Here is a 12,500-nt window from a genome sequence, read left to right as displayed (position 1 = left end):
TGGTAGCTAAATAAAACTGGTGGAATTTGCGTTTGATCGTTTGAGAGCAGACGCAACTTTCTATAACGTCACAATGCAGTATTCATGTAGTGCGTACGTACGTGTGTGTGTGTGTGTGTGTGTGTGTGTCTGTGCGTGTGTGCGTGTGTGTGCGTGCGTGTACACATACCTGCAGTGTGTGAAGTTCCCATAATGCAGTGTTCTGAGGGTTGCAGTATTCTGGTTGGTCGAGCTCAGGCAGGTAAACACCACTCCCCTGAGACTCGTTGTCCAATAGCATGTCACACCTGGGGAAGGACTGTTGACGCACACACACACACACACACACACACACGCACGCACGCACACACACACACACACGCACACACACACGCACACACACACGCACACGCACACACGTTATATTGAACAGTCTCTCAGGGCGAAATTGAAACGACACAGACATTAATTAACTCAATGTCTGCCGAGGACTTAAAGGACAACTTTAGTTTTTTTCAACCAATCTTCATGTTTTAGGTTGTTATCAGAGAAAGTAAAAGGTGAGTGTTAATTTTCTTTCATTTGCTGCTTTCTTTTGTTTTAGGGATTTTAGCAGTTTTTGACAGGGGGGCGGGGGCATTCGAGCATGGGGATATGTATTTTTTACAAAATGTTATGGCGATTTATTATTTTATTATTTACTATAGTCCTAATAAACCCCAAGAAATTACATCTGGCCACAAAAGATCACAGGATATATTGAATGTGACACATAAGCCTTCCCCCAGTAGGCTACCTTCAAATTCAGTAGATCCTGTGATCTTTTGTGGCCAGATGTAATTTCCTGGGGTTTATTAGGACTATAGTAAATAATACAAAAATAAATCACCATAAAATGTTGTAAAAAAATACATATTTAGCCCCATGCTCGAATGCTCTAAAACTAAAGAAAGCAGCAAATGAAAAAAAAAAGAACACTCACCTTTTAGTTTCTCTAATAACATAAAACATGAACCTTGGTTGAAAAAAACTATTAAAGTTGTTCTTTAATTAACTTATTTTTTAATTAACTTATTTCTTATTTCTTAAAAGAAGCAGTAGAATCCTACAGAAGACACGGATCAACCATGCTGATAGGTTTTATTGACGCTTCCAAAGCCTTTGACCGAATTAACCACTACAAGCTCTTTGTCAAACTGAAGCAGAGGGGTGTGCCTGGATGCATTATACGCATTCTGGCATACTGGTATGCCAAGCAGAGCATGCAGGTTAAGTGGGGGAACAGCCTATCCTCCCCCTTCAGTGTAGGCAATGGGGTGAGGCAGGGGAGGCTGCTGTCCCCCGCCCTCTTCAATCTGTATATGGATGACCTGTCAAGGCTGCTGGGAGGGTGTAGGACTGGCTGCATGATAGGTAACACTTTGATCAACCATTTTATGTATGCCGATGATTTGGCCATTGTTTCCCCGTGTATAGTGCTGGGTTCCAGCAGCTACTGAACATTTGCTCTGAGTATGGGGTCACGTATGACATCAAATACAATGCCAAAAAGAGTGTGGTAGTCATTTGCAGGACCAAGGGGGATCAGAAACAGCATTTCCCTGTGTTCTACTTGTCGGATCAAACCCTCTCTGTTTGTAGCAGCTGTAAATATTTGGGGCACATCATTACAGATAAGATGGAAGATGATGCTGACATGTATAGACAGCGTAGAATGCTCTATGTCCAAGCTAATATGTTAGCCAGGAAATTTCACTACTGTTCAGTTGAGGTCAAGGTGAACCTATTTAGAGCTTACTGCACCCCGCTGTATACAGCCCCCTTATGGGTGAATTATAAAAAAGAGAGTCTGCGCAAGCTAAAGGTGGCTTATAACGATGCTCTCAGGATTCTCCTGAAGAAGCCTAGGGGTGGCAGTGCTAGTCAGCTCTTCTGCGACTCTGGTCTAACCACCTTCCAGGCTCTCCTAAGAAACCTCATGTTCAGCTTTAAAAGCAGACTTAATGGCTCACTTAATAATGTGATTAAGGTGTTGACTAATCCTAGGTTTAGCACTGTTAGATACCGCTCCCTGATGTGGAAACATTGGTACGAGTGCCTCTTATAGATTTTCTTTTTTTTTTACAAGAGAGTTTTTAGAGTTTTATGAACCAATGTATTTATTTGTAACTGTTTTGTATGTTTTTTAATTGTTGTTTGTCTTCTACTGGCTACGGCTGTCAATAAAGTTTCATTCATTCATTTATGATCTCCCAGACTGCCGACAACGCCATTAACGCCTTTTTAAAGCGTGTATAACGTTGGGCAGGAGCCTTTTTTACGCCCCCTAGTGGCTTAACACACTTAACGTTTGGCCCCAGAAGCATAGTAACACACACACATGCGCGCACACACACACACACACACACACACACACACACACACACACACACACACACACACACACACACACACACACACACACACACACACACACACACACACACACACACACACACACACACACACACACTCTCTTACGTGCAGCAGAGCGCGGCAGGACGCCATCAGCCCCACGGTGGCGTTGGGCAGCGTGTGCACGCCGAGCGTGCTCAGTCTCTTGACGAATGACATCGCCCGCTGCAGGGTCACATGCTTCCTGCGCCGCGTCAGCATCACCTCCAGGCACCGCAGCACGATGATGATGTCATCGTTACGCTTCGCTGAGGGGGGGCGGAGTCAGGATATTCAAACGGGTTCGGTTCCCCCCCCCCCCCGTTAGGGTTGCAAACGAAACCAGGAAGTCTTGACCTCCATATTGAGTGTATTTATTTTTATAAAAACCTTAAAGGTTTTATGACATTCATTTTCATTTATTTTTATTTTTTATTTTTGGTTTTATGACCTCAATTACACCCAAAAAAACCTGAACTTTGAACATTCAGTGGATTTACTGTGGTCTGAAGTTTTCTTTGGGGTTTTTGGGGCCTTTTGAGCTACAATGAAAACAGGCAACACAGTGAAACAGTGACATCTGCTGGCAAATCCCATTGACATATATGGGATTTGCAGTAAGTGATGTCACTTACTGCCGGCAAATCAGAGCACCTGTTTGAGCCAGAAAACCCCAGATCACAGAAAGTCTACTGAATGTTAAAAGTTCATTTCATTCATTTTTTGGGTGCAATTGAGATTAGAAAACCTAAAAAAAAACAAGAACAATTCAAAAACCTTTTTTTTTATGTCACAATCCCTTTAATAATTCATATTCTTTAAAGATTTTAAACACCATTTTTGAAAAAGTTAGAAATGACTGGAATGGTTTCCATGCTGCAATAAGGTTGTTATTTTTTTACTTTATTTAGTGTTTCTTTTTTAATTTCTTTATTTTATTGTGAACTGGCTCCTCGCAGTCGTGTTACGGTGAAATCGGTGACCTGCTGAAATATGTGACCATCGTGTAGACAATCACATTGATTGAAATATTTATTAACAGTTTGCAGAATTACAGTACATTTCAAGCACAAACTCAATACAAAGATTGTTAACTGTGAGTGGACGACCCAATTAAGCATTACACTTGTTCACAAGAGGGTCCACCCTGTTCAATTCATCAAAACATTTAGAGACGTACAAATAGACACTTCTATATAGAGCGTCGCAGTCCCTCCCCCTTTCAGAACGACGAGTGGCCCAGGAAATGAATCCCAATGCATTTCTCCATAGGATTTTCTTAAAGTATTTATTTAAAGACGGTTACGCCGCGGACAAAGACAACTCGGATAGTGACAAATCATGACAATGAACACAATGTTTTGGGGCCGATCAAATAATTTATAAGAAGAAAAACAAAACAAATAGTGTTGTCTCCTGACTTTATTTTCTTCTTTCTAATCTAATAATTCTCTACATGACCGCGCACATGTGTGTGTGTGTGTGTGTGTGTGTGTGTGTGTGTGTGTGTGTGTGTGTGTGCGTGTGCGCACAGAACTCACCAGCATCTAGTTGTAGTAACGTTTCATACAACTGAGAATAGAACTTCAATGGATCAATGTTGAGGACATCACCTACACACACACACACACACAAACACACACACACACACACACAGGCGCACACACACACAATATAGACATTGGTAGAAACAACAGTTTTTAAAAAGAAATTCATGTATTTCAACATATTGAAGCATCAATGATTCCACACACACACACACAGGCACACACACACCCCCACACACACACACAGGCACACACACACACACACACACACCCAGGCACACACACAGGCACACACACAGGCACACACACACCCCCACAGGCACACCCACACACACACACACACACACACACACACACACACACACACACACACACACACACACACACACACACACACACACACACACACACACACACACACACACACACACACACACACACACACACACACACCTTGTCCCGACAGGATGTTGAAGGCGGTCTGGATGCAGTGGAGGTTCTCCCTGTGCGACAGCTCCTGTTGAGTGACAGCCACAGTCAGCCAATCACAGTCAGCCCCTCGTTTGGAGTGACAGCCACAGTCAGCCAATCACAGTCAGCCCCTCGTTTGGAGTGACAGCCACAGTCAGCCAATCACAGTCAGCCCCTCGTTTGGAGTGACAGCCACAGTCAGCCAATCACAGTCAGCCCCTCGTTTGGAGTGACAGCCACAGTCAGCCAATCACGGTCAACGTGTTCAGATGTGGGTCGGTCAAATACAGATAATTATTGGGGTTCCTTGACGTGAAATTAACCCGTTTAGGCCCGACGTCAAAATGTATACAAATGTCTTCTAAATCCTGACAGTTTTCTGAAATACCTCATGTTTCTATAGAGCGTCACAGTCTCGAGAGACCCGGAAAAGAAATCGCCGTTCATTTTCCTCATAGGCATTTCTTAAAGTATTTATTTAAAGACGGTTACGCCGCGGACAAAGCCAACTCGGATCGTGACAAATCATGACAATGAACACAATGTTTTGGGCCGATCAAATCATTAGAAAGAAGAAAAATAAAGGCAGGAGACAATTACACTGTTTGTTTTGTTTTTCTTCTTATAAATTATTTGATCGGCCCCAAAACATTGTGTTCATTGTCATGATTTGTCACAATCCGAGTTGTCTTTGTCCGCAGCGTAACCGTCTTTAAATAAATACTTTAAGAAGAGCCTATGGAGAAAATGCATTGCATTTCATTTCCTGGGCCACTCGTCGTTCTGAAAGGGGGAGGGACTGCGACGCTCTATATCAGTGGTGCTCAAACTATTTCATGTCAAGAACCCCAAAAAAATATATGTAATTGGCCGCCGACCCCCATCTGAACATATGTTGTTCCAGTGTTGTTCCAGTGACCCCCACCCCCACCCATCATGGCGCGCTATGAGCTTGTAGATCTGCTATTTTTTCAATAGCTAAAGCATAACATGATGCTAACACCAAAATGGGTTAATAATTGATTCATTAATGGTTACCAATACTCACTCCTGATTGGATGAGGCCCTGGAGGACATTGAGCAGGTCGTCGAAGAACTCCAGATTGATCAGGTGAGCAAACCTGGACACAATTATTAATGAGTTATAACTAATTAATATTAATGAGTTATAAGACCTGGACACAATTAATATTAATGAGTTATAACTTATAACCAGTAATATATAACCTGGACACAATGAATATTAATGAGTTATAAGACCTGGACACATTAATATTAATGAGTTATAAGACCTGGACACAATGAATATTAATGAGTTATAAGACCTGGACACAATGAATATTAATGAGTTATAAGACCTGGACACAATGAATATTAATGAGTTATAAGACCTGGACACATTAATATTAATGAGTTATAAGACCTGGACACATTAATATTAATGAGTTAATAACAATAACAATAATAATAAGACCTGGACACTGCTGGGCGAGCGCTGGCGCTTTGGAATGGAGGGTCAGATCAACATATGGAATAAATTCTGTACTTTCTTACCACCGCGGCTCAGTGACATCACCGCGGCTCAGTGACGTCATGTTGTAGTTTTAGTAAAAACAGAGAGATGTGTTTGGGTGAGAGGTGAGTCTCTTACCACCGCGGCTCAGTGACGTCATGTTGTAGTTTTAGTAAAAACAGAGAGATGTGTTTGGGGTGAGAGGTGAGTCTCTTACCACCGCGGCTCAGTGACGTCATGTTGTAGTTTTAGTAAAAACAGAGAGGTGTGTTTGGGTGAGCGGTGAGTCTCTTACCACCGCGGCTCAGTGACGTCATGTTGTAGTTTTAGTAAAAACAGAGAGGTGTGTTTGGGTGAGCGATGAGTCTCTTACCACCGCGGCTCAGTGACGTCATGTTGTAGTTTTAGTAAAAACAGAGAGATGTGTTTGGGTGAGCGATGAGTCTCTTACCACCGCGGCTCAGTGACGTCATGTTGTAGTTTTAGTAAAAACAGAGAGGTGTGTTTGGGGTGAGCGGTGAGTCTCTTACCACCGCGGCTCAGTGACGTCATGTTGTAGTTTTAGTAAACACAGAGAGATGTGTTTGGGGTGAGAGGTGAGTCTCTTACCACCGCGGCTCAGTGACGTCATGTTGTAGTTTTAGTAAAAACAGAGAGATGTGTTTGAATGAGCGGTGAGTCTCTTACCACCACGGCTCAGTGACGTCATGTTGTAGTTTTAGTAAAAACAGAGAGATGTGTTTGGGTGAGTGGTGAGTCTCTTACCACCGCGGCTCAGTGACGTCATGTTGTAGTTTTAGTAAAAACAGAGAGGTGTGTTTGGGTGAGAGGTGAGTCTCTTACCACCGCGGCTCAGTGACGTCATGTTGTAGTTTTAGTAAAAACAGAGAGGTGTGTTTGGGTGAGAGGTGAGTCTCTTACCACCGCGGCTCAGTGACGTCATGTTGTAGTTTTAGTAAAAACAGAGAGGTGTGTTTGGGTGAGAGGTGAGTCTCTTACCACCGCGGCTCAGTGACGTCATGTTGTAGTTTTAGTAAAAACAGAGAGGTGTGTTTGGGTGAGAGGTGAGTCTCTTACCACCGCGGCTCAGTGACGTCATGTTGTAGTTTTAGTAAAAACAGAGAGGTGTGTTTTGGGTGAGCGGTGAGTCTCTTACCACCGCGGCTCAGTGACGTCATGTTGTAGTTTTAGTAAAAACAGAGAGGTGTGTTTGGGTTGAGCGGTGAGTCTCTTACCACCGCGGCTCAGTGACGTCATGTTGTAGTTTTAGTAAAAACAGAGAGATGTGTTTGGGGTGAGCGGTGAGTCTCTTACCACCGCGGCTCAGTGACGTCATGTTGTAGTTTTAGTAAACACAGAGAGATGTGTTTGGGGTGAGAGGTGAGTCTCTTACCACCGCGGCTCAGTGACGTCATGTTGTAGTTTTAGTAAAAACAGAGAGATGTGTTTGAATGAGCGGTGAGTCTCTTACCACCACGGCTCAGTGACGTCATGTTGTAGTTTTAGTAAAAACAGAGAGGTGTGTTTGGGGTGAGAGGTGAGTCTCTTACCACCGCGGCTCAGTGACGTCATGTTGTAGTTTTAGTAAAAACAGAGAGGTGTGTTTGGGGTGAGCGGTGAGTCTCTTACCACCGCGGCTCAGTGACGTCATGTTGTAGTTTTAGTAAAAACAGAGAGATGTGTTTGGGTGAGCGGTGAGTCTCTTACCACTGCGGCTCAGTGACGTCATGTTGTAGTTTTAGGAAAAACAGAGAGGTGTGTTTGGGGTGAGAGGTGAGTCTCTTACCACCGCGGCTCAGTGACGTCATGTTGTAGTTTTAGTAAAAACAGAGAGGTGTGTTTGGGGTGAGCGGTGAGTCTCTTACCACCGCGGCTCAGTGACGTCATGTTGTAGTTTTAGTAAAAACAGAGAGGTGTGTTTGGGGTGAGCGGTGAGTCTCTTACCACCGCGGCTCAGTGACGTCATGTTGTAGTTTTAGTAAAAACAGAGAGGTGTGTTTGGGGTGAGCGGTGAGTCTCTTACCACCGCGGCTCAGTGACGTCATGTTGTAGTTTTAGTAAAAACAGAGAGGTGTGTTTGGGGTGAGCGGTGAGTCTCTTACCACCGCGGCTCAGTGACGTCATGTTGTAGTTTTAGTAAAAACAGAGAGGTGTGTTTGGGGTGAGAGGTGAGTCTCTTACCACCGCGGCTCAGTGACGTCATGTTGTAGTTTTAGTAAAAACAGAGAGGTGTGTTTGGGGTGAGCGGTGAGTCTCTTACCACCGCGGCTCAGTGACGTCATGTTGTAGTTTTAGTAAAAACAGAGAGGTGTGTTTGGGGTGAGAGGTGAGTCTCTTACCACCGCGGCTCAGTGACGTCATGTTGTAGTTTTAGTAAAAACAGAGAGGTGTGTTTGGGGTGAGAGGTGAGTCTCTTACCACCGCGGCTCAGTGACGTCATGTTGTAGTTTTAGTAAAAACAGAGAGGTGTGTTTGGGGTGAGCGGTGAGTCTCTTACCACCGCGGCTCAGTGACGTCATGTTGTAGTTTTAGTAAAAACAGAGAGGTGTGTTTGGGGTGAGAGGTGAGTCTCTTACCACCGCGGCTCAGTGACGTCATGTTGTAGTTTTAGTAAAAACAGAGAGGTGTGTTTGGGGTGAGCGGTGAGTCTCTTACCACCGCGGCTCAGTGACGTCATGTTGTAGTTTTAGTAAAAACAGAGAGATGTGTTTGGGGTGAGCGGTGAGTCTCTTACCACCGCGGCTCAGTGACGTCATGTTGTAGTTTTAGTAAAAACAGAGAGATGTGTTTGAATGAGCGGTGAGTCTCTTACCACCACGGCTCAGTGACGTCATGTTGTAGTTTTAGTAAAAACAGAGAGGTGTGTTTGGGGTGAGAGGTGAGTCTCTTACCACCGCGGCTCAGTGACGTCATGTTGTAGTTTTAGTAAAAACAGAGAGGTGTGTTTGGGGTGAGCGGTGAGTCTCTTACCACCGCGGCTCAGTGACGTCATGTTGTAGTTTTAGTAAAAACAGAGAGATGTGTTTGGGGTGAGAGGTGAGTCTCTTACCACCGCGGCTCAGTGACGTCATGTTGTAGTTTTAGTAAAAACAGAGAGATGTGTTTGGGGTGAGAGGTGAGTCTCTTACCACCGCGGCTCAGTGACGTCATGTTGTAGTTTTAGTGAAAACAGAGAGGTGTGTTTGGGTGAGCGGTGAGTCTCTTACCACCGCGGCTCAGTGACGTCATGTTGTAGTTTTAGTAAAAACAGAGAGGTGTGTTTGGGGTGAGAGGTGAGTCTCTTACCACCGCGGCTCAGTGACGTCATGTTGTAGTTTTAGTGAAAACAGAGAGATGTGTTTGGGTGAGAGGTGAGTCTCTTACCACCGCGGCTCAAATTATTCGGTGTGTGTGTGTGTGTGTGTGTGTGTGGTGCATTACTTGGCCAGCCCCTCCAGGACAGAGGGTAACAGATAAGGTCTCGGCGCTTTCTTCAGAATCCGAAAGTAGATGAGGAACACGATGTTAAGAGTCTCTGTGTGCTGAGGAGAGGAGAGGAGAGCAATGCATTTAGAATGGAGAGGAGAGGAGAGGAGAGGAGAGGAGAGGAGAGGAGAGGAGAGGAGAGGAGAGGAGAGGAGAGGAGAGGAGAGGAGAGGAGAGGAGAGGAGAGGAGAGGAGAGGAGAGGAGAGGAGAGGAGAGGAGAGGAGAGGAGAGGAGAGGAGAGGAGAGGAGAGGAGAGGAGAGGAGAGGAGAGGAGAGGAGAGGAGAGGAGAGGAGAGGAGAGGAGAGGAGAGGAGAGGAGAGGAGAGGAGAGGAGAGATGCACCATTTAAAACAGTCTTATCAGTTAAATATATGTGACCGTATCTGACCGAGGCTAAGTCATTGAATTTATTTTTATAATCTTCGTTTTCAGCTCTGATATTTATTTCAGACATGCTCTAGTATGTGAAGAGTTTGCCTGTGATGTTACCTGATTTTGAATAAAAAATATGGGATAGTTCCAATGTGTGGAACTATAGCCCATAGCACCCCGCTTTGTCTCAATGGGATAGTTCCAATGTGTGGAACTATAGCCCATAAAGCACCCCACTTTGTCTCAATGGGATAGTTCCAATGTGTGGAACTATAGCCCATAGGCGCCCGCTTTGTCTCAATGGGATAGTTCCAATGTGTGGAACTATAGCACATATAGCACCCCGCTTTGTCTCAATGGGATAGTTCCAATGTGTGGAACTATAGCCCATAGGCACCCCGCTTTGTCTCAATGGGATAGTTCCAATGTGTGGAACTATAGCCCATAGCACCCCGCTTTGTCTCAATGGGATAGTTCCAATGTTTGGAACTATAGCCCATATAGCACCCCGCTTTGTCTCAATGGGATAGTTCCAATGTGTGGAACTATAGCCCATAGGCACCCCGCTTTGTCTCAATGGGATAGTTCCAATGTTTGGAACTATAGCCCATTAGGGCTGACCTTCGATTACGTTTTTGATGATCGACGCTTCGATATAAATTTGTTTCGATCTTCGACGCTTCGAAACCCAACGGGGGGGGGGGGGGGGGGGATGCGAGGCGCCGCGAGGCGAGCAGTGACTCTTTGGTTTAAACAACGCTATAGCGGAGAGAAAGGCATGCTTCGATTGGTATCATTTATTTTAAAGAGAGAGGAGAGAGGAGCGCATATTGGATTGGTCTTTTATTTAACAATTAAACAGCGCCTGAAACAGGCATTACCTCTCCATCAAATAAAAATATATATGATCCAAACTCCTCTGTCAATTGTCAACGAACGGTAACATGAATGAACTCTTCAAGCCTGACACTTGTCAGAAATAAAATCAACCACGGTTAATTTGATTGATCATAAAGTTAATGTGACTGTGAGTGTGCGTATGGGAAAAAATATATAAACTGCACAGATTATAGATCACTTGGAATTATAACAATCTGTTGAGTATTGCCTGAATATTGCCACTAGTGAAATCCCATTTTTATCGACATGCGATGCCGATGGAGAAATCCCACATAGTTAAATTACCTCATAGTCATGCTGCATGCGCTGTTGGTCGATGAAGAATTATAATCCAAGGTCAATCATATTATGGTTTACGGTTGAAAGTAAACCATAATAAGTAAACTTTAAGAAGAGATCTGCAGTCATTGTGCTGCAGACAGTGCAGAGCGCATGAGAGCAGCTCCGCTTGCTAATTGAGTTGACATTTGCGCAACTTCACTGCATGGCATTACAGTAATTAGTTATTTGCCAGCACCTGCTCCAATATAGGCCTAAATCAAACTTTATTTATATAGCACATTTAAAACAATAAAAGCTGACCAAAGTGCTGTAGGCCTACAGGCTGAAACAAGTGGAGCATCACCATCGGCGCACACAAAAAAACATAATTAAAAGAAAAAACACAGGCAAATAGGCTACATAATTACAATAATACGATCAGGTGCAATTAAATGCCAAAGAGAAAAGGTGTTTTGGTCTGGGTCTGTAGGAGCTGCTCTGCTGCATGGGAGTTCACAGTGATGGAACAGGTCAGTCTTCAGACAAGAATAAAAAATATATATCGCTGGCAACGGCAAAATCAATTCTCCGCATCGCCAAAATAAATCTATAGGCCTAGTTTCATTCGTGCCATTATACTCAGCCAATATGCACAACGCAGCGCATGAGATTGCAGATCTTTGAATTTTCGGTGCGCGCACTCACCATGTGAATCCAAGCAGGAATCACAAGTATAGGTATACACCGCCAGGCTCCACAAGGTTCTCAGCGCAATGGTGCATCGATAAAAGTTGAGATTTTATAGTGCCATTATTCAGGCAATACTCAACAGATTGTTATAATTCCATGTGATCTATAATCTGTGAAGTTTATATTTTCATTTGGGTGTAAGTAATGTTTTTATATGACTTATAAAACATGGTAGCCTATATTTAATGTCCACTGAGCTGTGGTGCGCTTCCTTGTTTTTAACACGGGGAAAGAGGAGGCGTTGCGAGGTGCTGCGAGGCGCAAGCATGGCTCGCGGACCAAAAGCGGCCGCTATTTTTTTAATGACTATTCGAATAAAAATTTAAAAATCGATTCCCGTGCGTATCGATTGAACATCGATTAATCGATTTTTTTGGGTCAGCCCTATAGCCCATAGGCACCCCGCTTTGTCTCAATGGGATAGTTCCAATGTGTGGAACTATAGCCCATAGCACCCCGCTTTGTCTCAATGGGATAGTTCCAATGTTTGGAACTATAGCCCATAGGCACCCCGCTTTGTCTCAATGGGATAGTTCCAATGTGTGGAACTATAGCCCATAGCACCCCGCTTTGTCTCAATGGGATAGTTCCAATGTGTGGAACTATAGCCCATATAGCACCCCACTTTGTCTCAATGGGATAGTTCCAATGTGTGGAACTATAGCCCATAAAGCACCCCGCTTTGTCTCAATGGATAGTTCCAATGTGTGGAACTATAGCCCATAGGCTATAGATAAGTAATTTCTCTATGGAGAATAACATGGGCTCATCTTAATATCGTCTCATATGAGCGTTGTGGTCCAAAAAT

The 12,500-nt window shown here is 44.0% G+C and overlaps 1 protein-coding gene across 1 annotated transcript in view; it reads right to left on the bottom strand.

Annotated features, from left to right (window-relative positions):
- Positions 1-12,500, bottom strand: part of noc3l (NOC3-like DNA replication regulator) — a 47,905-nt gene that overhangs the window by 6,004 nt on the left and 29,401 nt on the right. Inside the window, 6 exon segments of the mRNA XM_083787683.1 lie at positions 170-298; positions 2,500-2,681; positions 3,954-4,025; positions 4,413-4,476; positions 5,479-5,551; positions 9,364-9,464. Coding sequence (XP_083643809.1) covers positions 170-298; positions 2,500-2,681; positions 3,954-4,025; positions 4,413-4,476; positions 5,479-5,551; positions 9,364-9,464 — 621 coding nt within the window.

Source organism: Protomyctophum parallelum (assembly GCF_964188405.1).
Source record: "Protomyctophum parallelum genome assembly, chromosome: 17".
In the NCBI taxonomy this organism is placed as follows: domain Eukaryota; kingdom Metazoa; phylum Chordata; class Actinopteri; order Myctophiformes; family Myctophidae; genus Protomyctophum; species Protomyctophum parallelum.
Note: the sequence above shows the minus strand (reverse complement) of the source record. Positions and strands in the feature narration are given on the sequence as shown.